The sequence below is a fragment of the Myxocyprinus asiaticus genome, chromosome 16 (genome assembly GCF_019703515.2).
Source record: "Myxocyprinus asiaticus isolate MX2 ecotype Aquarium Trade chromosome 16, UBuf_Myxa_2, whole genome shotgun sequence".
In the NCBI taxonomy this organism is placed as follows: domain Eukaryota; kingdom Metazoa; phylum Chordata; class Actinopteri; order Cypriniformes; family Catostomidae; genus Myxocyprinus; species Myxocyprinus asiaticus.
In genome coordinates, this window is record NC_059359.1 from 37,581,585 (window position 1) to 37,607,234 (window position 25,650).

Consider the following 25,650-nt stretch of genomic DNA (forward strand, 5'->3'; position numbering starts at 1 on the left):
ACACGCATCAAATAGATGTCTGTGTGTTGTACGAGTGCTATCAAGGAAAAGAGTATAACACAGGTGTCTCAAGACATATTTTTAACAGTTAATGTTCTTTTTACTTCACAAAAGAACTTTAAAAAAATATTGGCGCTGCTGCATGAGATGCCAAAAACTCAGCGATGCATAATGCAATGGTCAAAGACATCTGAAAAACAGCATGGGTGGACGCAACAACACATTTGGTGTGAACAGCTTCTTATCAACAAGACACGGCACCAATGGAAGTTTCTCAAAGTTACCTCTCAAAAAAGCAGTCTTTTGTTGACTTTAGGTAAATATCCACTTTATCCAACAAACAAATCGGACTGAATAGCCAATCGATTCAGACCATTTTGCTAACCTGTTTGGCCAATTTGCTGAAAAGAACTGACTCGATAGACTGATTTATTTGGGAACTGGGCATCTGATTAGTTCTGATTCTACTCAGCAGATTGAAATATGGGACGTGACGTCAAGATCTCTGATATTATGTTAACTTCTCTCTGACAAGCACATGTTGTGTCTTGCACTAGACTCAACATGCTGTCCTCAGCATCCGTCATTGATTCTGTCTGATCAAAAATACAAAATAAGAATTATTTACAGCAAGCAGGTTCATATCAGCTTTGGCTCTTGGGTGAAAGACAGTTTTTGAGGAATAATTCATACCATTACCTCAGCAGTAAACTCTGTTTGATTTCTTTGATGGCTGTGCCAGACGGGATTCTAGACATCAGAACTGGGTCAGAGCTCTAAGAGTTTTAATTTTTAATCCAGTCCCAATTTAGTTTGGTCTCTTGGCTCTCCTGTCTTTCTCTTACTCATGTTGTCTTTAACTGTGTAGAAAAACTGCAGTATAAAGTGCTTAAACGTATTAATTTACTCAAGCAGAGTACAGAAAGTAAAAGTTGCATTGAATTACTTGAGTTTTCAGTCTTGTTCTAACACATACATGGGAGATAAGCAATAAGCAAAATAAACAGGTGAATTAAGTCCCCTTAAATGAGTTAAGATAAATGTTTTGCTTTAGAGAAAGAGTTCACAATTGAGTAAACTCAGCAGTGACCACATCAGTCAACAAAACCAATGCCAGGGGTCGTCTTTGTTCTCAGACACAGACATCTGAAAATCTGCTATCAAGTTTACACAGTGTCAATTTCCCATAATACTCAGACCCCATGAAATCAATTTTTTTATTTGTTTTAAAAATCAAAGTTTTGTGGCTTTTAGTCAATATCTGTTAGCTTTGAGGCCATCTTGTTCTTCTGAAAGTTGACAAAAATTAATCTATTATCTATTAAAAATATCTATTCAAGACTCAGGGGCAAATACAAGATTTTGTCCTATTAAGTGCTCTCTAGACTGAGATTGTCCAGCTTATTATAGATTCGGCATACCTTCAACCCGCTTGGTTGTAGCAAATAATGTTTTGTTGATATTTCTTTGGTAGAGCCAATACTTAAGAGTTTATTTCCTTTTCCCAACAATCAATTAGCTGGAATTTATTAATTTAGCTGTAATTATGAAGAACCAAACACAGCCATGTGCACTCGCACAATACTGACAGGTGAGTGCATGGCAGGAGAACCGAACCCGAATCCATGTGCTCACAAAAGATGAGAAATGGAGCATGAGTGTCTGGATCCCGACCCAGACCAGAAACCGAACTAGACCGAAGAGTCAGGACTCAGACACCATGCTCCGAACATAAAAACGTAAACACAGAACATGGGCGTCAGGATCCTGTCACCACACAATAAACATGACTGACCATAGTGATAGGATCTTGACATTACCCCCCAAACCCCCCCCCCCCAAAAAGGTAACATAAAACACAAAACAAGACCAAACCACATAGACACATACACAGACTAGGGTGGGGCCAGCAGGAGGGACCAGGGGGAAGCCAGTGGGAGGGATCAGGGTGGAGCCGACATCGCCAGCCAAGGGGGGAGGGAGGGGGAAACCAGGGGGGAGGCTTCAGAAAGAGGGCGGGGTTGGCGGCCTTGGTGGAGGGTCGAGGAATGGGTCATGGTCCGGCGGCCTGGGAGGAGGCTTGAGGAAAGGATCAGGAACGAGGTCAGGCAGCCTTGGGACAGGAACGAGGACGTTGGCCGATGCAGGGGACTGGACAGGTTTAGCGACGGCTGCTGGGGACTGGACAGGCTGAGCGGCCGCCGCTAGGTAAAGAATGGAGGCACGAGCAGCCCAAACACTCAGGAGGGCGGTAGCCAGGCAAGAGATGGTAAGCTCAACTGGCATACTGACCTCCATGAACAGGACAGGAAAGGCTGCTGGCAGGGGAACGTCCTCCGTGGCCAGAAGCGCCTGACAGTAGGGGTGCTGCAGCAACGAGGGCGGGCACCTCCAGGGAAGCTTCAACTGGTCGCCTGTCATGGGGAACTGGACAGGCTCGTCAATGGCCACGTGGAACTGAACAGACTGGGTGGCGACCGCAGGAAAATGGGTGATGGCTGCTGGTGAGGTGTCAGACTGGGTGGTGGGCACTGGAAAGGTGTCAGACTGGGCGGCGGCCACTGGGAACTGGACGGGCTCGTCAACAGCCATGGGGAACTGGACAGAATGGGTGGTGGCCGCTGGGGGGGTGAACAGGTTGGGTGGTGGCCGTTGTCGAGGAATCAATTACCTCTTTAACCAGGAGTGTCGGTGAAAGTAGTGCCGGCAGGAAAACAGCCTTCATGGCCGGGAGCGCTACAGCAGGCGAGCTGCAGTGATGTGGGACCCCTCTGGGTGAACTGCAGCGATGTGGGACCCCTCCAGGCGATCTTCAGTGGGCTCAGAAATAGGGGTCTGTCTCCTCCACTTGCCGATGGTGGGAGGAGCAATGGTGGGCTCGACCGCCTCCTGGCAGTCCGCAGCAGGCTTCTTCCTCCTATGGTGGTGTGAAGCCCGATAAGAGCAAGGGGAAGGACAGGACACAGGCTGAGAGGGGTCTTGGGATTTGGAGTTCCACATCTTAAACAGAAGTTCCACCACTGCAAGCCGGCAGAGGTGGTCTACCAAATCCCAAAAAATGCCAAAAAAATAATTAAAAATCTCACCCAGCTCCTCAACACTGTACGGTTGGTCTAGACCCATCAGGAAAGGATGTTTAATACTGGTCTCACCATAGCACCACCTGTGGGGCTTGTGGACCAGCTCCTCTGCATAAATGCCAAAGGGCCACCCATTCTGCAAGATCTTTTCCTGGGTAGTGCCATGAGAGACCAGCTTCTTCCGGACGGGAGCTGGGTAGAGAAAAATGCCCATCTTGCCCCTACTGGATCCAAGTTTGGCCAGATTGTTATGTCACAGAATCTGAGGGAGGACCCAAGTGCAGAGGCAATTTTCAAAAAGGGCTTTATTAAAAATAAAACAAAGTACAAACAAAAGCTCTCATGAGGGAGAGAAACAATAAATCAGGTCAATACACAAACTAAAAGATAAACCAACAGAAGATCAAACTGAGATACAAGAACAGACAGGAGCTACAAGCAACAACAAGGACTAAACGAGGGAGAGTGAAGAGGGAGTCATGTAAGCACATGGCAGACATACAAAGCCATGTGCTAACATACAAGACAAAAACGGACATGAGTGCACATGACGATGAAGAACCAAACACAGCCATGTGCACTCACACAACACAGAAGACTGACAGGAGAGCGCATGGCAAGCGAACCGAACCCAAAGCCATGCGCTCACAAAAGATGAGACATTGAGCCTGAGAGTCTGGATCCAGACCCAGACCCAAAACCGAACTAGACCGAAGAGTCAGGACCCAGACACCACACTCCGAACATAAAAACACAAACACAGAACATGGGCATCAGGATCCTGTCACCACACAATGAACATGACTGACCAAAGTGACAGGATCCTGACACGTATACAAGCTGTCAGGTGGTTTTGCCAGGCTGTGATGTAAACTGAAGGCTGTTAGCTATTATTTGGTATGTCCCACCCTAACTTCCTGTTTCAATAGGAAAAATGTCAACACGGGAAATAAACCTGCACTTTTCAAACCATTTCATGGGTTCTTAAAATGCTTAAAAGTCTCAACCGTGTCATTTTGTGTCTAAGCCCAACTCTTTAATTCATTGCTAATTAATTTAATCTTAAAGCAAAAAAAATAAAAATAAACATGTGGCTTTAATTGTCTATAAGTGAATAAAGTATTGAAGTATTCAAATCTAATATTAATTGATGGAAGTGGTCCTGACTGAACTAATTTCAACAAATGTAACCTTATTGTAAAGTGTTACCAAAAACCCGTATCTAACCACATATACCTTTTACACTTCCATATGCAAACTGTTTGTGGTTTGTAGGTGCAGTAATAATTTACCATGTCTCAGAGTGGCTGATGTCTCGGATCTATTAGTATGCTGATCATGAGTGCATCTCATATATCCCTGAGTGGCTTATTAATGATCAGCATTTACAGGGTGAAAATCCCACTGCTGCATTACTCTTCTCTGTAAGTGGATGATGAGCTATTGAGAGTTACAAATAGAGGTGTCAGTTTGATTTGTCAGTGGCTGTGGGTGTGTGTGAGAGAGAGAGTAAAAGGGCAGATGTGCATGTGTTGTGTGTGTGAGTGTGCCACTACAGACAAGATTAAATTTTGATCTGTCATTCTCTGGGCACCTTTAGCACGTGTTATAGCAGAAATCATGTAAGGATCAAGAAGTGATTTATTTCTTGAGAAATAAAATTCTCCTATGTTAAGCATACTTATTAACATTGCATTTTTCAAGTACTGCATTGAATACATTGTAACCAAAGGAGCTATTCTTTTTTAACATGTTAGTGCAGCATCACACATTATTAACATGTATGAAAACATTGTTTTGCATTTATCGCAGCAGTCATTATTCAGAACAAATGGTTTAGACATTATAAAATGGATAGTTCTGACTCCAAATTCTGATTGGCCCTAAATGGAAAATTATGTCATCATTTACTCACCCTCATGTTGTTCCAAACCTAGATGGCTTGCGTAAAAGGAGATGTTGGTCAGAATGATCCCCATAAATTTTCATGATAAGGAAAAAAAAGCAGCATCAACATTATATAGTGCTATAGTGCCCGCCCACTATTTCAGCCATCTTTGTTTTGGAGGTATTTTTTTTCCCAGTGGAATTTCATAAAATAAGAGTTCTAATCCATAAACTCCGAGGTGAATCACAGAAAAAAAAAGGCGTTTGAAAATTGGACAAAAAGACAAAGGTACAAGACTGTGTACTTAACATCTGTCATGAGGGAATGAACTACAATCCCATGAAGCATTGCAAATGATGTTTTGATCAAATTAAAACAATGAAAAAAAAAATAAAACTGCTGATTCAAAGTCGTTGAGTCATTGAAAAGTCATTGATCATTTGTTGTGTTTCATGGAAGCGGGCAGTCGCTGCAGAACTCTCTTACCGCAATTTGCTGACTGTGGTTCTCTGAATGGTGGATGTTTCAGAATCCTAGGTAGGGCAGTTCTTTACCAGGAATTCTGCAATTAAACACGACTTTAAAAAAAATCTGTTTAAATGATGCAGACTGATGGCTTCAACATAAGCATATCCCATTGATTAACAACCACGCAGTAGGTCTGCCTTTAAAGGTTTAAAAGTTATCGTAAATAATTAGTTCCCGAATGAAGAAAATGAATGGGATTTTTACTTCAACCCGAAAGGCTCGGAGTAAATGAGAATAATCATGATATGGGGTAGAATATTTTCCTTTGGCGTAAGCCCCGTCCTGCGGTTCAGTGTTCATATTTTTGCCCGAACGTCAGATCCTGCCGGAAGATGATGATGGCAGGGGAGAGGAACTTACCCCTATGGCAGGATGGGACCTAAACTGGTGGTGAAGGGGTGGATGGGGGATGAAACCAATGTGCATTACAAACGATACCTGTGGAACTTATAAAGCAGATGCTGAATTATGATTGGATGAGAGGCCTTAATTGAATGAATGGTGTAATACTACCGAGTCTTCCTGACAGAATTAGTGCTGCGCTTCCATTTCTACCAAATAGACTCTGAATAAATGAGAATAATCATGATATAGGGTATATTTTCCTTTGGTGTAAGCCCCATTCTACGGTTCAGCATTAAGATTTTTTCCTCTAACCGTCAGATCCTGCTGGAAGATGATGAAGGCAGGGGAGAGGAACTTACCCCAAAAGGAATTTAGGCCTAATTAAAATTAAACCCCCAAAAGTAATGACAAAATACAAAAATAACCAACCCAAACAACAAATCATGTCTTCAGAAGGTGAAGATAACCTGAAAAAGAAGAAATAATTGTATGAAACATAACACAGGATATGATTAAATACACATTAACCTATGAAAGTGTGCGTAGTGTGACATTCTACAGAAGCATACACTAGCTTGTGTGAATTGCTGGCCCTAGCGAAAGGATGAGCATTGATGTTAAGAATGTGCAAAGGATGCCTGATACTTGTGTGCAGTCCTTGATAAAGTGAGAGTCCTGCACACACCCTGTGAAAATAGGTGACATTTCGATGCAATTGAATTGAATTATTATTTATTTATTTTTTAGAAATTGGGGGGGTGGGGGGTGGAGCATTGTTTGTGCAATACCCTTGAAAATTATAAACAATGCATAGAATGTCCCTGAGCCCTGCGTAAGGCAAGCTTTGATTGTGCAATACCCTTGAAAAGGATAACCAAAGCATTTGACTTGTCTGAGCCCTGAATTGGGCGAGCATTGGTTATGCAATACCCTTGAAATTGATAACCAAAACATTTTACTTGTCTGAGCCCTGAATTGGGTGAGCATTATTTGTGCAATACCCTTGAAAAGGATAACCAATGTTTAGCTATGCGTCTGAGCCCTGAATAGATCTGGCATTTTTGTGCAATACCCTTGAAAAGGATAACAATGCCAATGACGCGTCTGAGCCCTGAATTGGGCGAACATTGTTTGTGCAATGCCTTTGAAAATAGCAACACTATTTTGTACTTTGAGGGGAAAGGTGGCATTGTTTGTGCACTATTCTTGAAAAAGATAAACAACGCTGTGTTTTTTTTTATTTGCATTATTGTTAGCTACTGTAGGGGAAAAGGGTTACCCATGCAACAAGGGGGAAAACAATAAAATGCAGATCAAAAAGACAAAAGAGAGAATGCGATGTTTGAAACTGAAGTTTGTTGAAGCCTGTGTCAAAACCACCAATGTATGCATTATCCATGATTGAATAGTAGCTATCCAAAAATACTAGCAAAAACATACTAACCATTTTGAACCCTTGCGAAAAGGGCTGGTATAGTTGAAGCAATACCATTGGAATTTGTATTGCTAAGCTTGGATTGCTAAGGCTTGCTAAGCTTCTAACCCTGCAGATGGGTTAGCATTGCTTTTGCAATACCCTGCAAAGACAACTATGCTTTACCATTTTATTTATTTATTTATCTTTGAACACAAATAACCAGCCACAAATACCTTCACTTAACTGCTACTAAAATGTATCTGCCCAACGGGGACCACAGCAGTGACGGCATAGATGATAATAATATAGAACAAATAGGTGGAAAACACACGCCTGTTTCTCACGGCCAGAAAGACACACTAAATTTGCCGCATTTGGATGGCACATTGCGCTGCTTAGGAGAAGCTGTGGAATAGTTTACCACTGTCTGTTAGGTCCTCCTCTTCTATTAATATATTTAAAGCCCAGCTCAAGTCTCATCTGTTCGCTTTGGCCTTTGAAATGTAATGGTCATTTTTATGTTTTGATATTTGGTTTTAATGTTTGGAAATGTTTTTTTTATTTATTTTTTTTTTTTTTTGACAACACTGTTGTTTTGTTTGATCTTGATGTACAGCACTTTGGTCTATACTGTACTGTTTTTAAAGTGCTTTATAATACACTTGAACTTGAAAACTTTAGACCACTGAAAGGTCGAAGAACTGATGAATGCCACAAGAAGCAGATCAAGAGTGCAAATATGAAATGCAAGTAATGGTTTAATGTTGATACCTAAGCTTTGTCGAAGTCTGTGTCAAAAACCAACACACATTGATTCATGATGTGTGATGCTTAATCGACTAAATATTAGGTATCTGATTCAAAAGAGCACTATCCCAGAACAGTGAAATCCTACACAAAGCAAAATACCATCACTTACCTAATTATAAGATGTTGACAAACCATGCGTTGTAGAACCATTTAATAGAATACTCAAACCAGCCCGTCTGGCACAAATAGTCATGCCACGGTCACATTTTTTCCCATTCTGATGGTTGATGTGAACATTAACTGAAGCTCCTGACTTGTATATGCCTGATTTTATGCACTGCACTGCTGCCACACGATTGGCTGATTAGATAATTGCATGGATGATTGTTGGAGCCTGACGGGCTAGTTTGAGTATTTCTGTAACAGCTGATCTCCTGGGATTTTCACACACAACAGTCTCTAGAATTTACTCAGAATGGTGCCAAAAACAAAACAAAAAAACATCCAGTGAGCAGCAGTTTTGTGGATGGAAATGCATTATTGATGAGAGAGGTCAACAGAGAATGGCCAGACTGGTTTGAACTGACAAAGTCTACAGTAACTCAGATAATCGCTCTGTAAAATTGTGGTGAGAAGAATAGCATCTCAGAATGCTATTCTGAGATGCGGGTTGGCGCTGTTTTGGCGGTACAAGGGAGACCTATACAATATTAAGCAGGTGGTTTTAATGTTGTGGCTGATCAGTGTATGATAAAGAGGGATTTGAGATCATTGATAGCAAAAACCTAAACCCTAACAGGCACCAGCTAGATGTATTTGACAATTGTTCCCCCAAGAGAAGAAAATACCATTGGACTTGCATGTCTTGCTGTTGAGACCAGCTGCATAGATGCATGTGAACATCTAGGTGAGTAAACCAGTGATGTATAATCCAAATATGAAGCGATTGTTTGCTTGAAAAGCAAAGCAACATGAATGAAGATTATATGTTTCGCTCACATGCGAGTGAGTGAAACCAGTGTGCATGACAAACGATGAAGGACACCTGCAGAACTTATAAAGCAGATGCTGAATTATGATAGGATGAGATGCCTTAATTGAATAAATGGTGTAATACTACCCCAAACCTTCTTGACAGAATTACTGCTGCGCTTCCATTTCTGGAACCAGACTGTTGCGCACTATTGAGAATTTCTCCTAAAACATATGTGTTTTGAATGACATGAGATTTTTGGGTGAACTGTTCCTTTAATGGATTATAACCACTCATGATGTCATGTCATGAAGATATTTCCATAATACACAGTAATTGCAAGAAGGGATGCAAATTACAAGGTTTTCAGGAAATGTTATTTTCAGATACTTTTCATATTATTCAGAAGACCACCCAAATCACATCATAATTGAATACAGTTTGTTTAGTAGAGTGAGCTAATCTTTGGAAAGGTTTGCCACCAAAATGTTCATATGACATTGGAAATATGATGTCTGTGGTCAGATCTGGAGAAGTCTTTGTCTGAATATAGTAATCATGCTTTGTGCATATGTCTATTCAGTCTGCAGATGTCTCTGATCAGATTCTGAGAGTTGTGGCCCGATCGAGCCGGCTAGAGGAGCTGGTTCTGGACAATGCTGGACTCAAAACGTAAGCAACCAACCGTCCATAGGACTTAACAGCTTTTTCAACTTCAAAGCTCCTATTCTGCTTAGTATGTATGAAATTGCTACCAGTGTTGGCAGATAATTTGCTGCAGATTTTGAAGTCTCTATTTCTGCATTACAGGGACTTTGCACAGAAATTGGCAAATGCCCTCACCCACAATACCAACTCAGGACTGCACAGCTTAAACCTTGCCAACAATCCTCTCGAGGACAGAGGTAAGTTACTGTCCAGGTATTTATATTCTCTCTGTTGTGCTGTATAGGATTGTGTGGTACTAATACTAATAACGTACCACAGTATTTTGCCATTATATACCAAAAATAACAGTAGTATGAAATCAGTTTGCAAATTGTAATACCTGATCTGCCCAATAGTGTGCCGCAATTTTTTTGCAGTTCAGGCAGAATGACATGAAGCGTAAAAATCTGATTGGTTGACACAAGGTTGATTTTAATGCTCTTACTGAATTTGAAATTATAAATGGTGGTGGATGAGGAGATTCCCCCAACACTATGTAAAGCACTTTAAGTGCTTAGAAAAGCTCTATATAAATGTAAGGAATTAATAACAGTTTCATTTGGTAATTTATCTATAAATTAAATCCAGATGGGATGTTTAACAAAAGTAAAGTCATTTGGAGTCTTTATATGGCAGAACTTAATTATCAATAGAGCTCAACAAATATGATATGTATTTTTATTTTTTTTATTAATGGAGAGAGCATCAAATGACATTGGAAAAACTTTGTTACAAATGTAAGTAAAGTGTTGGAAAGATTATTTTTTAATTATTGCAGATTGAAATTTTGTTCAGTATTGTGCGTTTTGATGAAGTATTGTGAAGAAATGTTAAATGAACTGCTGCAGAATCTACATCTGTTCGACTTTTCTACCAACACGGTTTGGGTGCGGGTTCCTGGGCCGGTGCGAATTCTCGAACTGTTCTGCGCATTTCCACCGCATAAAAGGCTTCGTTCCGGTGCCGAAAACCTGGTTCTGCACCGGCCCCAAAAGCTTGCTGGTCTCTATGCAGAAACCGATTATATCAGGGGACAGAGGGCGGGATAATGTTTCGTCACCATGGTAAAGTTTTCCCAAACAACAACAGTAGCTGTCGTCTGCAGCAAGGAGTACTTCTTCGCTCTTTAACAACAATAAAAAAAAAACACAAAATTATCAGACATCAAAAGAGATATGGTATTTACGGAGATCCGAGATAAACTAGAGAGATTGCAAAGGAAAAAAGATACAGCACGAAATGATGCATGCCGCCTTCAATCTGACAGTTGACCAAATCATAAACAAATTGAAAAACACTTAAGGGAGTGCAGGGACCATAAGAAGGACATAAGCAAAAGCAACAGTGGATGGAGCAATGATGTTTTGGACTTGGACACCGACCAGCCTGCTAACTAACCAGGGAAATCAATTCAACCAGTAACGCTCGTGATAAACAGTGAATTGCTGGTGTCCTCTGCAGTTGATCTGCTATATTATAAGTTGTTATATTTGCCATTGCTTATTTTGTGCATTGTTTTGTTCTGTAAGGAGATTTTAGACCAGCTACTCACTAAGTTTGGAAGATTGCAGCTATCTGTTAAGTAAAACGGTGGGATTCTCAACCAATAATATTATATGCTATGGCAAAAATCCAAATTTAATCATCTGCTACACCAATGATTCCACTGTATAGAACTAAGCAAGTTAAGCCATAGTTCATACAATATAATGTAATTATATTACCTGTCATCTTTAGCATAGATCTCGTCTCTGACAATCTTGTTGAGCAATATAATAACGATGGATTGCATTAATCCGTATGTTTAAATATGTCCTCAAAAACAGGAGTAAAAGCTGTATACAAACACACTGTGATGCACCATGTTTGTTTTTGTTTGAGGTAGTCACATGAAACTACCACGTAGACAGTAACCCGTTACGTCACCGTTTGGCTCTCAGGTCAGTGAAAAAGCATGGCCGGTTTACGATAGGCTCCAGATTGCCCCGGCCTTGAACCAGCGGAGCACAGGCTCGGCACGGAAAAGGGCTATGTCTGGTGTCTTTTTATGTACACATAATCCTTTACAAGTGTCATCCAAGTGAATTGCCAAACCCAAAACTTGCAGATTATTTTGTTTTATAACTGAATGCATTAACAGTTTAACTACAAAAACATTAATCAGATTAATCACAAATTATTGACATTGATTTATTGAATTGGTTGCCAGTCCTAGATTTATTTCATTAGTTGCCCAAGGCTGTTTATTTGTGGCATAAGGTACTGAAGGCAAATTCTTCAGGATGTCAAGTTAAAATTAGAATATTCTGCGAATTTAAGATAAAAATCATTTTATATTGCTAAAATGACAATTCACATTTTGTATGTGTGCCTAGCACTGTTGATGAATTTTTTTTAGGTTTAAAGTTTGGGTGTCCTTTTTAAATTGCCACAGCGTCTAAAAAAATTAATTGTTAATGCACAAGATGCTGAAAAAACAATGAGACACGACGCAACATTACAAGACGACTGTCTAGTGCTTGCTTACATAGAAAAAGACGGACACTTTAGGAGTGAATGGCCCCCAGAGCGGGAGGTCTTTGGCGGTTGTGTCTTGACTATGCCTTGGCTTACTCTTACGAGCATCTTGCTGCATAAGCATTAGGTACGTACATACAACTGTATTTAATGAAAAACACCACCGGTATTCTAAAGCTTGAGTCCGTGGTAATACTATTGCACCGGTATAGGCTACCCTACAACATTAAGTTAACATAGAACTCTCTATTGAAGTGTTTCTTTTCTCTTTTCACTTTTTTAGTTAAGATTTTATAGTATCGCAAATATGAAATTATTTGCGATAAACAATCGCAACAACATGGTGCTGATTGGTTTACATTGATTTGTTGCACCCTTTTGTGGATGTATGAGACAACGTCAATTTAGAAATCAGATATCTTATAGATTTTTCCCCCCACCTGAAATAATGTCTTTAAAATTCTAATATATAATTGTAATTTTGGTAATATTTCAGTGAAAAATTTGAATTTAGTTGACAGCCCTTGTTGGTATCTATCTAGTTTTACGCAGCCAGACCTTATGACTGCGGCATAGGTCGGGGGTCTATATCCATATCAGTTGGCCATGAACTGCCCATTTAGACAGGAAAATCCATCTAACTGACATGTTAAGCGACCAATCACAGTCAGTTTTGTCATTACAGGGTGTTTAGGGGCGGGGTTATTGGAGATGTATCATACCATAATAAAAGACAGACATAGGGAAATATTCAAGTCAAGTTTTTTTTTTTATTTGTATAGCGCCTTTCACAACACACATCGTTTCAAACCAGCTTTACAGAAAATCATGCATTGACAGAAAATGAAACTGTAATATCTATAACGTGTCTTAGAGTCATCATTGTGTTGGTTGATTAAATATTGTAAATTGTGTACAAAAATAAATAATTAAATAATTCAAATTTATTGTATTTATAACCGTAGTGAGCAAGCCGAAGGCGACTGTGGCAATGAACACAAAACTCCATAAGATGTTGGTTAATGGAGAAAAATAACCTTGGGAGAAACCAGACTCACTGTGGGGGCCAGTTCCCCTCTGGCTAACATCATGAATATAATGCCAATATTACTTATGTATAGTGCAAGTCATGGTTTAAGATTAGTAAACTAAGTAAGTGTTAAGGGTTAGTGTTTAAACAAAGACTGAACTGTAAGATTAATGACTAATGTCTTTGAAGTCCATCCTGGATTAACTGCAGAAGTTCACATAGATGCATTATAATTGTTAGTTGGCTGATGAAAAGTTTTGTTGGCAATTAATTGATAGTCTATGTATTCCATTTCAAGAGTGTAGTCTATCATTAGACCGAGGTGATGCAGGCAGAGATCAGTGAGGTGCATTAGTTGTCATCACTCAGAGATATGTAGCAGTGGAGTCCGACACCAGGCAGGAATAAATAATTTATGAAATTATAAACAAATGAGAATGACTAATTTCACCTTTGGAAATCTTGACATGCCAGTTCACCAAATGCTTTTCCAGAGCTTTCAAGGATGAAAACCCCAATTTCATTTGGTACCACTGCTGGTATGCTGACCTATTTGAAATCTCTTTTGCTAGCAGCTTAACACTCAAGACTGAAATTATCGTCAAAATTGCATAGAACCCACTGTAGAGCAGCTTGCCTTTATGTAATTTTGGGTGCAAATAATTATTGCGGTAATTGTTGCCCTTTCATAAAAGCATAGTCAGCTCTATTCACACTTAAAGTCTGATCTATGCCCCTCTGTTTGGTAATGTCTAGGGTCAGTGAAAATGAGGGAAACCCTCGTTGACACAATAACAATCAGAAAAATGCTGCTGGACCAAGCAATATTTCATTCAGTTACACATACGGTCACCATGAGTCCTGGACGACTCGACGGCAGTTAACAACAACATGCCTCTCTGAATATAAGTCTTCCAAATATGACCCAGCGTAACCCTTTTTATGTATTAGGGATAGGAATCGTAAGGAATTTAACAGTTCTTGTTCTTATTCCAGTTCCTTAACAATTCGATGACTATGTTATACTATGTTATACTTTATTTTATTAACAGAATACCAGAACATAAACAATACTATTTTGGTAAAACTGTTCTGAATGTGTCATAGAACGATTGTCTAAGGCCACGTCTACTAATACGTTTTCATTTTAAAATGCATTGGTTTTGCTGTTTACACTTCACATCCACACTGGAAAGTTGTTCTCCTCCCCTGACAATGGAGCATTTTGAAAACGCCCTTTAATTACCCCATAATTTGGAAAATGATGACATTAGGAAACTGAAAGTGTTCTCAATCGAAAACGGATCCGTGCGGATGCAGCATTAGTGAGAATCCGATGAGTTCATCTGTAACTTATTTGAGAGTTGTTTGACCAATTCATTCAAAAGAACCAATTATATGAGTCATTCATTCACTGATCAGACTACACTGGCTTCGGTGCATGTTTGTTGTTGCATGCAACCAGCATGGACAATAGAAATATGTGTTATCTATTTAATTTAATGCAGAATGCAGATGTTCAAGAAATGTTAACAGAACTACACTTCATGAAAATAATTTGGTTACAGTATTGGTTACGATTTTGATTACTCTTCTTGATTCACAAATCTAGGATGTATTAATGGGGACATTTTAGACTATTCAGCAAAACCTTCGAGGGGTTAAATATTTGGCATCTCCCATGGAACCTCCAATATCTGAACTTTTTCCACAGACTATAAATAAAACATAAACGCTGGTCTTTAGCGCTGTGTGTGGATGGGCTTAACCTCATGTAAGATGAAGCAGAAGGGAATGCTGTCTGCTCCATAGAGGAGAATTTTATGTATTTGTTCACAGTTTTGCTGGTCTACCTTTCAGTCTATGACTTATACTGTATGGACATTGAGCTGTTTACATCAGTTGCTGAATCAAATGATGCTAGATAGAAAATTGCAAAGAAAAAAGATGGCAAGCAAGAATCAGTGAGTAAGTGTGAGAGAGGCAAATGTTAAAAGTGGCCCGATTTATTTGAATTCACGCCCTAGAAACCACACAGAACACCCTAGCAACTACTAGCAATGCTCTAGCAACCACCAATAACACCCAGAAATGTAGTAGCGAGTTTTTTACGGGCAAGCACCATTCACATTTTCTTCAAAAAATGTAATTATGTACTTGTTTTGGGACTGTTGTCAATATATGTTTACGTACACACGCTCCAGAATAACCTTTAAATGACCAGTGCAATATTAGAGCTATTAGAAGCCAAAAGAAAGATATATACTACAGATATCAAAGTATAACATGACATTTAAGCATCAGCATATTTGTACATTGTTTGTGGGAAATTATTTTGTCAATAACCTCATGATTTTGCTGCAGGAATCGCCTCTCTGGGTGCACAGTTTGCCAAACTAAGCAAGGGCCTCAAGCATCTAAACTTCTCCAGAACCTCATTGTCACCCAAAGGTGAGTCAAGGAACCTTAACCATTACCTGTAGGAACTCTTTTGGGCTTTACGGGAAGGTTCCAGTTGTTTTAAACCTGGAACATATTCCGGTAGCACTTTATAAGAAGCCCATATTTATAATGCATTGCAAAGGCATTATAATGCATTAGTAATATCTCGTAATGCACCTTTTAATATGTTATAACTTCTCATAAATAATTGTAACCACAATTATAATACATTAGAATACTTAACTATTCATAGTTATACCTTAGAATATAATGCAAAAATCAAACTGATTCTAAACTGGACTCTATTGAATAAACTTTAATGTTTGTGCATCTTATTTGGAGACTTATTTTGTAAGTAACTTCCATTAAGTTTGACTAGTAATTTGACTTGTATTGTTTGTAACTTTACTTACAGCAGGCAAAGACTAATTATAATATGATCACATCATAAAGCCTTTTGACTGTTTACACCATGCTGATTTTGCATGATAGCACTAATACAATTAACTTTATAAACTTCTGCTGCATTAAAATTGGATGTTGCTTGTGTTATTTAAGCAATATCACACGAGCAAGAGTGCGATATGGCCCTACATCAGCACTGCTGTGATTTGGCCGCAGGCACGTAATAAGGTTCTGCATATTAACATTAGTTAATGTATTAGATATCATGAATAAACCATATGTTTTGAAGCATTTAGTAATATTGGTTCATGTTAATTGATTTAATACAACCTTTAATGATAAAAAAATATATTTATTAAATGGTAAAAAAGCGAGTTGAGCATACTGCACTCTTATAGCTCTCTAAAAGCATATTTAATAATATATTAGCCAAAACATTTAATGAATGAACATGCAAGTGGTGGGGGAATTTGTAAATAGCAGGTGTTCCAGTTGTGCTGAGCTTTCTGCAGAGTTCTGAGGACACAGAAGTCACACTCAGCACCCAATGTTGAGTCAACACAAAAATGTTCATGAAACACTTACAGTATGTAAACACTGTTGCTTTTCAAGAGAGGGGAAGCAAAGATCTATGAAGGTAAATCAGTTGCAAAACTTGAGAGCTTACATATTTGGATTTGAGAACTTCAACAATAAATATTTGTACTCGTAAGGTGAAATTTACACACAGCACTTATGTGAAAATTTGTAAAATAAAAATTTGAAGTTGAATGTTGCAATCTGCACTCACAGACAATACTTCAAAGCTTGTGTTTTGAATACACATTTGCAGACAAGTAGTCACATAAATGACATTCACATAAATACAGCACAAACTTGTATTTAAACAACACATTAACTTTTGTACTTTAATTCATTTTCGCAGTACAACCACAAATCGGCACCTACAACCTCTCAAATCTGGCACTGCAACTTTAAATCTTCATGCCCTGACTTTTGCAACTACTTTTACGAAAAACCTATAGCAAAACTCACTTGTGCACTTGTAAATACTGAAGCGAAAAAGCAAGACCAGTGGCGGGGGAGGGGTCAATGAAGTCATTTAATTGGTTGATATCTAGCCAATGAAATGGGATGTTTTTATATGCAATGACGTTATGCCACAGCGCCAGCCCATGCCTGTTTGTAATGGTAAAGTGAAGGAGTTACATTACTGAGTAAAACCTGTAATAATAATTTAAAAAAATGAAAATTCTTCTGGATCTCTACATTAATAACATAAATTGGAGGAAAGCATTGTTGTTACTTTATAGATATTGCATAATTAATAAGATCAAAGATAAAATGCTGCACAAAATTTACCCTTGTAACCTACTTGTATCTAAGTATTCTGATGTAAATAACTCATGTACCTTTTGTGGGAACAATAGTGAAATTCTTGATCATATGTTTTCTTTTGTGATCTTGTATCTGCTTTTTGGCATGATCTGAGTCTCCTTTCATTTTTCCAAGACATTATATTTTATTTTGAAAATGAAAACAGATCTCTGGAAAACACTTCTGGTTGCAAAATTTTATATTCACAAACAGAAATGTGTTTAAAAACGACCTATATTGGGGGCCTGGGTAGCTCAGCGAGTATTGACGCAGACTACCACCCCTGGAGTCACGAGTTCGAATCCAGGGCATGCTGAGTGACTCCAGCCAGGTCTCCTAAGCAACCAAATTGGCCCGGTTGCTAGGGAGGATAGAGTCACATGGGGTAACCTCGTTGTGGTCGCGATTAGTGGTTCTCGCTCTCAATGGGGCGTGTGGTAAGTTGTGCATGGATTGCTGAGAGTAGCATGAGCCTCCGCATGCTGTGAGTCTCCACGGTGTCATGCACAGCGAGCCACGTGATAAGATGCGCAGATTGACTGTCTCAGAAGCGGAGGCAACTGGGACTTGTCCTCCGCTACCCAGATTGAGGTGAGTAACCACACCTAGAGCGCATTGGGAATTGGGCATTCCAAACTGGGGAGTAAAGGGGATAAAAAATTAAAAAAAGACCTATATTTGCAGAATTCATGCTGGAAATCAAGTGTTTAATAAATGTTAAGAGATATATTAGCGCAAAAAAAAATAAATGTATAAGTGTTATAATAAAAGACGGCTTCGCGTTGGGTCCATGATCACCTTGTCGTGGTTTATTTTAAGATAATAACCGGCTGACTGTACATTTTCCCTTAAATATTGATCATCATTATTGAACTTGCTTCAGCTAAAAGAATAATGAATTATGTTGGTTCTTTAGACATCACACTACAACAACTACATGTACAATACTTGGATACCTGGTAAAACTTTACATTGTCAAGTGGAAAGTGGTCTTCATCAATAATATATGTTAATATATCAGTGAAGGAAAACGTATTGATAAGTGTGGGAGTTTTACAAAACTTTTTTTAATGCTATTTAATTAATTATTAAAAAACGTACCCTCGGATTGTTAGATCCCTCCATCGCTGGTGCTCTGCTTTGCCCTTACAAAAAAAAGATTACAAAGAGATACTAATATATCTCTTAACATTTATTAAGCACTTGATTTCCAGCATGAATTCTGCAAATATACGTAATTTTAAGAAATTTATATTTGTGTATATAAAATTTTGCAACCAGAATATTTTTTTTTTTCCAGAGATCTGTTCTTGTTTTCAAAATAAAATATGTCTTTGACACAAAAATCAATTTTAACTTTAACTTGGAAAAACAAAGGAGACTCAGATCATGCCAAACAGCATGAAAAACAAAAGAAAAAGATATGATCAAGACTTTCACTATTGTTCCCACAAAAGTTACATGAGTTATTTATATCAGAATACTTAGATATTTTAGGTTACAAGGATAAATTTTGTGCAAGATTTTATCTTTGATCTTATTAGTCATGCAATATTTATAAGGTAACAACCATGCTTACCTCCAATTTATTTTATTAATGATAGAGATCCAGAAGAATTTTCCTATTGGGGAAATATTCTTTTGTGAATACATTTTTTATTACAGGTTTTACTCAGTAAAGAAACTCCTTCACTTTGCCATTACAAACAGGCGTGGGCTGGCGCCGTGGTGTGACGTCATCGCATACAAAAACGTCCCATTTCTTTGGCTAGGCATCAACCAATGAAACGATTTCGTTGCCCCCTCCCCCGCCACTGGTCTTGCTGTCTCGCATCAGTATTTACAAGTGCACAAGTGAGTGTTGCTACAGGTTTTTCACAAAAGTAGTTGCAAAAGTAAAGGTGTGAAGATTTTTAAAATTGCAGTGCCAGATTTGAGAGGTTATAAGTGCCGATTTGTGGTTGTACTGCGAAAATGAATTAAAGTACAAAAGTTAATGTGTAATACAAGTTTGTGTCTGTACAGTATTGTCTGTGAGTGCAGATTGCAACATTCAACTTCAAATTTTTATTATAAGTTTTCACATTGGTGCTGTGTGTGTAAATTTCAACATACGAGTACAAATATTTATTGTAGAAGTTCTCAAATCCAAATATGCAAGCTCTCGAATTTTGCTACTGATTTACCTTCATACAGATCATTCACCAGGCAGGACAAAAATACATTGATTGAAAGCCCAATGTTCAATCAACAAAAGGAGCATTTTTAACTTCTGTCAACAGTAGAACTCCCATAGAGACCCAAGAAACTGAAACTCAACTGAAGGGAACTACTGTAAGTAACAAAACAATACCCAAGAGCTCTGGTTTCCTGAATCCATTAAAGCTGGACCATTAGATTTACTCTGGTGACCAAAAATGTAATCTCTTTCCAAATAATGTGTAAGTGTGTGATGTTGCTGATATGATGAACTCCTGACCTCAGGACCTGAATAGCAGTTCACTCAGCCTATCTTCAAAGACTATTATTAAAGCAATATCACACAAGAAAGAGTGATGGAGTGCTGTATGTCCATCTATCAGCATGGCTGTGATTTGGCCGTAGACACGAGGCTGCAGGCCAAGCTAACAGCCATGTTGATAGATGGACAATACAGCACAATTGCGAGTGTGATATTGCTCTTATACAACAGTTCAACAAACAAGTAAATAAATTAATAGGGAAAAACTAAGAACTGTCCCAAAAAACACTCTTGTGTGTGGAACCACTTTCGTACGCTACAGGATCTGCCGTTGCTTGTTTGAAAGATGCACCCAAGCTTCCATTACTAATTTGAAAACCACACTTTAGAACTAGTAACAACAGCTTATGCTGTTTCTAACAAGTTATTTGAGAAACAAGGACATGTGTGTGTGTGAGAGAGAGAGAGAGAGAGTGCCTAAGCGTGTGATTACCTTGCAGTGATGAACAGTAATGCTGAAGCTGTTAGTTTAACACTATTCCTCAGCTGTAGTGTGATAGTAATCTGCTCCGATTGTGGAGTTATGCCACCATACATGCTATCACCAATTATATCGAGTATTTCTCTCACGCTCAAGTGTTTTGTTGCTGGAGAGAAAACATGGAGGACGCCAGTTTCATTCTTGTATATTTCTTGGGGAACTCATATTTTGACACAGACACAGAAAGAGTTCTCTCCTTTGCCATGTTGAAAGGTTATGTCTTCTCCCTACTCAGAAACTTGTATCAGGTATGAGCCCTGAGCGTGTTTGATTACTCCGTCTGTCGCGAATGTGATCGGTATTAAAGCTGAAGCTGTTAATTTAACTCTATTTCTCAGCTATAGTGTAGTAGTAATTAGAAGGATCATGGAGTGAGAGACAATTCCAGATGACTTCATGACTTTTATACTTTTCATTAGGGATGCACTGATAATGAAATTTGTTGTCAATAGTGATAATTGTTTTTACAGTGTCCTATAGCCAAGATGATAGCCGATATCATAAATATATATTCTTTTTTTATTATTTTTTTATTTATTTTTTTTAACAATATTCACAAAGAAGCTCAAACCTTGTAATATTCTGCATCTATAATAATCTGCATACATGATGTATAATTGAAAAGACAGATAGTAGTTTAGTATTTTTTTTAAGCCTGGCATAGAATAAGAGTTAACTGTTTGAATTGGAATAAAAACCCTGATATTAACTGCTTCCAATTTCATACAAATTTTTAAAGTGCTAATATTGACTGATATTTCATGCATCCTGCTTTTAATATAATACACAGATCCGGTTTTGCATCCATAACCTCAAATGTATTGTAAATATTGGCCTAGCTTTCGCTCTCCAGTGTAATGTTAATGTCTTGTGCGCTTGGTTCAGAGCTGACCCTGCTGACTGCTTGTAAAACTCATTTGCACCTGATCACACCACTGGGTTTCTTGACTAATAAAGTTTGCATTTAACATATAGGACACTCCTGCCATTTACAGGTGTTAATTGCCTAAAAATTACCTCTGTGTCGGAGCAAGAGGAAGGCTTTAGTCGTTTGTCCAGTCTCCCTGGTCATTGCTGTAGGATAATGTGAGATATTTGAAAGACTTACTCTTACTTTTTCTGAAGAGGTGCATTTCACAGTATGCAGTGGCGGGCCGTAATACCTGGAAAAATCTGTCTAATAATATTTGCGATTTAAATGTTGCTTGCAATAAATTTCGTTTCGTCAGGGTACACGGTTATGCTGCATTCCATTCAAGTTGGATGTGGGATATTCCTAATTGATATCTCCGACCATAAATGCATTCCATTCCCCGATATTCGGAACTGCAAGGCTCCTGTTAGCTCAGCAGGGGTTTGACTCTCATTAGAGATGTCTCCTAGCAGCCCAACTGATTAACAATGCTGCAGCTCTAGCATTTGTGCTACAGGTGTATGATTATCAAAAGAGATTATAATGTTTTATACACCTGTTTCTGCAGGCATTTGTTAAACAAGCTTTAATATCACGTAATGTGGAAACTAACTCATTTATCGATATTACTTAATAAAGTGAATGTTTATCACTTACTTTGTATATCTCCCTGAGTGTCGACATGTTTGTGTGACATCATGCCCCTGCATCTTGACGAAATCGGAGTTGAGAATTTCTGCACAGCCTACAAGTTGTAATTCTGACTTCAAGATGCATTCCATTGCACAAGTTGGAAAATCCGACTTTCCGAGTTGAATGGAATGTAGCACTACATTTCAAAATTTGATCTGACACTGAATGCTCAAGCAGCCTAATTTACACTTAACTCCTGATGTTGCTATAACAATGCAGAAAGCACTTACCAATTTACTTGAAGTGAAAATCAGTCCTCCTTTCCTGTTTAATAAATTAAGCAATCACACGGTCATGCAGAACATCTCGTGTTTGTAAATCCATAAGGATCTCTTTCTCAATGGCGATAGCGGCAGTGACAGCTGACTGTCAGCAAGATCTCACGCTTTTTGCTCTTGAATTACGTACATCACTTAAAGCATGATTGCATCACTCAAGGCCAGCTAGAAGGCCTCAACTGGGACATATCCTAAAGATCACACCCATCAATAACAAATAAATCAATCTGATTGGCTGATGAATCTGACAATCTGACATTCATTTGCACTGTTGAGGGATTCAGAAGAAATTCTGAAGGCCTGACAGGGTGAAGCTCAGACTCACGCGCTGCTTCAGGCATGCGATTTGTGAAACAGTTGTCACACTTTGCTTGTAAGCATCAAGGAATAAATTCTGACTGGATAAACTTTTCGTTTTTCTCTATTTGTTTGTAGATTAATTAAGAGTGGAAAGCGATTAAAAATACATAGGCAAAAAGGTGATTGAGAATAAAAGGATGAAAAATATTTATTTATTTGGCATGTTAGGCCAGCAGAGAAGGATTTGTTGGCCCTGAGAAATCGCCACTGACGGTATGTAATTTAGTTTCCTAATACATGTCCCTGGTCTTATTGTGCATTATTCTTCAGTGCATGTTATTCCAAAGATTTTTTTATTTTATTTTGTAATGTAACTTTAAAAATCTGAAATGACTTGCCTTTTTGGCTGACAACACCAATCCCTCTTACAGTATTATGCACTCCCTCCCCTCAAACTAACTGACTCCATTCCGGTATGATCCAATCAAGTCCCACCCTACATTTGTTCTTGTTGAATATCCTGTTTCACTCAGAAATACTTCAGATTACAGAAGTAACATGGACTGCGAACGCAAATTTCAAGATGTAAATGCATGTTAAATGCCTAATAGGACATGCTGTCAGAGCCATGGTGCAGTGGTAGTGCACATGCTTTTCACACAAGCTGTATGTGGGTAATGAGGTTTGAGTCTGGACTGCGATGTGCCCTTCCATTTGCCCCTCTGCCCCAACATTCACTATATTTTCTAAAAAAGATGCAAAAAAGCCCTGAAGTAGAAAGTATTTTATAGTAAAAGAAGTAAGTAGCGTATGTTGTAACTGAACAGTGTCATAACCAGGTGTGGCACGATAAAGCGCCAAGCAATAAATGCCATATGTTCCTTGTTAATCTGAGGTTTATTTTTCTCCTAACCAGCTGTGACTACGACAAGTGATGAGCACAGGACATTTTGTTGGTCGCTTAGTTTCTATGTTTGTGGTGTTTTACTGGGTAGCCCCGCCCACAGTGAAATCTCATTGGTCTAAAATCCCACTGCATATAACTTTAAATATGTTCTAGTTGGATGTGGATGTGTTATGTCATGTCGTGTCAGTGCTGTCAATGTAGACAGACAAATTATTGCTGCTAGAAACTTACTGCGTTGTGACCCATGTAATGGATGTTACCCATAAATCATGGGATCACAATTTGCCACATCTCACATTAGTGATCTCACTAATCCTTAAAACAACCACTGTGTTCTTTGTTTTCCTTTTGTAACTGCAGGGGTGAACAGCCTTGCTCAGTCACTGAGTGCCAACCAGTCCATCCCCAGCACACTCACCCATCTTGACCTCTCAGGAAATGTGCTCCGGGGGGATGACCTTACGGTGAGCAGTACACGCACACATCCAGAACACTTCATATTCCTACAAACACACCTAGGCCTGGGGCAAGATTTATTTTTAATTAACTGTTGACCCATATGGTTGAATGGGCTGAAAACTCAAGCCTTTCAGGGAAATTTTAACACAGTTATGTTGACTTTCTTTTATGCTTTTAGATAAGAATGAATAAAAACATGAGTGAAACTGAAAAATATTTTAAAATATATAAGATTATTGATGCTCTAAACCCAGATTGGATACAGATAATGCACTCAGATTTGGGTTGATTTGTAAAGTATACTGTGTGCTGTACTAAACAAAAACAAAAAAACCTGCCGGTCAATATCGTACATTTCCGTACCTGACCCGGACGACAATGTGCAGCTATTCAATACAGTTTTGCAGTTCAGCCCGTGTGATATGAAGTGTTAAGTTAATGTGTTGACACATGAGATTGCACACGAGATATGTTTTTGTGATATGTATTTACAGATATTTATAAATCAAATCCACATAGGATGTCATTTGCACTCTTTGCATGGTGGAATTTAACTGTAATCAAAGGAAAGTTTGCACTGAGTTTCCTGCTCGTTTTGATGCTTTCTAAAAAATATAGAATGTTGCTGAACACTGCCAGAGAAATCTACCTCTGTGCCAGTGACATGCACAGACCTTAGCGGGGGCAGAGAAGAAAGAATGTGGACAGAGTGTGAAGAGAAATCTGCTGTCAATAGTGGGGGGGTTGTGCTGTAGTAAAGACACCTCCACTTATCTCTCCATGCTCTTAAAAGCACCTCCACTTAAAGGGGCACCTTTATATTTGTGAATGAATGCCCCCGTTCAGTGCACATCTGTGCTCTGTGCCATGTTTAAATATAGCTTATTTGCAAAAAATTTCCACTACTTATCCAAATGAGTTGTCAAACCCAAAACTTATTTGGTTCAAGTTAGGGTTAGGGTTTTTATTTTTTTTTTTTTTTGGTGTCCTTAAAATAATATTGAATGTGTTAACTACAAATCCATTATGAGATTAATCACAATTTATTGCCATTAAATTGTTGACTCTGTTGACAGCCATAGTTTAAATTCATCAATCACACACGGCTGTTTATTTGTTGCCTAAAGGCACACAAAAGGCAATACGTTAATGCGAAACGAATCGTTGACGAATGGCACGTTCACATTTAATGCAATGTTAACATTCACGCTTTTACAATAGGTGGCGCCAACAGAAAAGCAATTTTTCCCTGGGACGGTAGATGGCGCAAAGCACATTTCAGCTGGTCTGCCCTTCACTCAACGTGAATGAGAACTTCCAAAGAATCATGGTGCATTGAAGTCCTCCAGGGAAGTTCGTATATACAAGTTTGGAAATCGGAAATACGATGTGATGTGCGTTCAAGTGGTTTAAGTCGGAAAGTCGGACCCCTTTTGCAATTTTATATTTCTTTCTCTGTTTTTTTACTTACTAGCAAAGGCAGGAAGCTTTGTTAGCATCAATGCAATAAAATAAAGAGCAGAGCCATGCATTAAGTGTATAATTATTGCTTAATCTATCCATTTTATCATTCTAATGTGGCCACATATAATGATGAGAAATGTAGTTTTGTTGCAAATGCTTGTTGCTGCATAAACC

At 38.6% G+C, this 25,650-nt stretch overlaps 1 protein-coding gene across 4 annotated transcripts in view; it reads left to right on the plus strand.

Annotated features, from left to right (window-relative positions):
* Positions 1-25,650, plus strand: part of LOC127454369 (F-actin-uncapping protein LRRC16A-like) — a 217,576-nt gene that overhangs the window by 98,328 nt on the left and 93,598 nt on the right. For all 4 annotated transcript variants that reach the window (XM_051721518.1, XM_051721520.1, XM_051721517.1 and 1 more), the window contains exons 10-13: positions 9,565-9,653; positions 9,792-9,886; positions 15,601-15,687; positions 23,914-24,017. In XM_051721518.1, the coding sequence (XP_051577478.1) occupies positions 9,565-9,653; positions 9,792-9,886; positions 15,601-15,687; positions 23,914-24,017 (375 nt within the window). The remainder of the gene's footprint in view (positions 1-9,564; positions 9,654-9,791; positions 9,887-15,600; positions 15,688-23,913; positions 24,018-25,650) is intronic.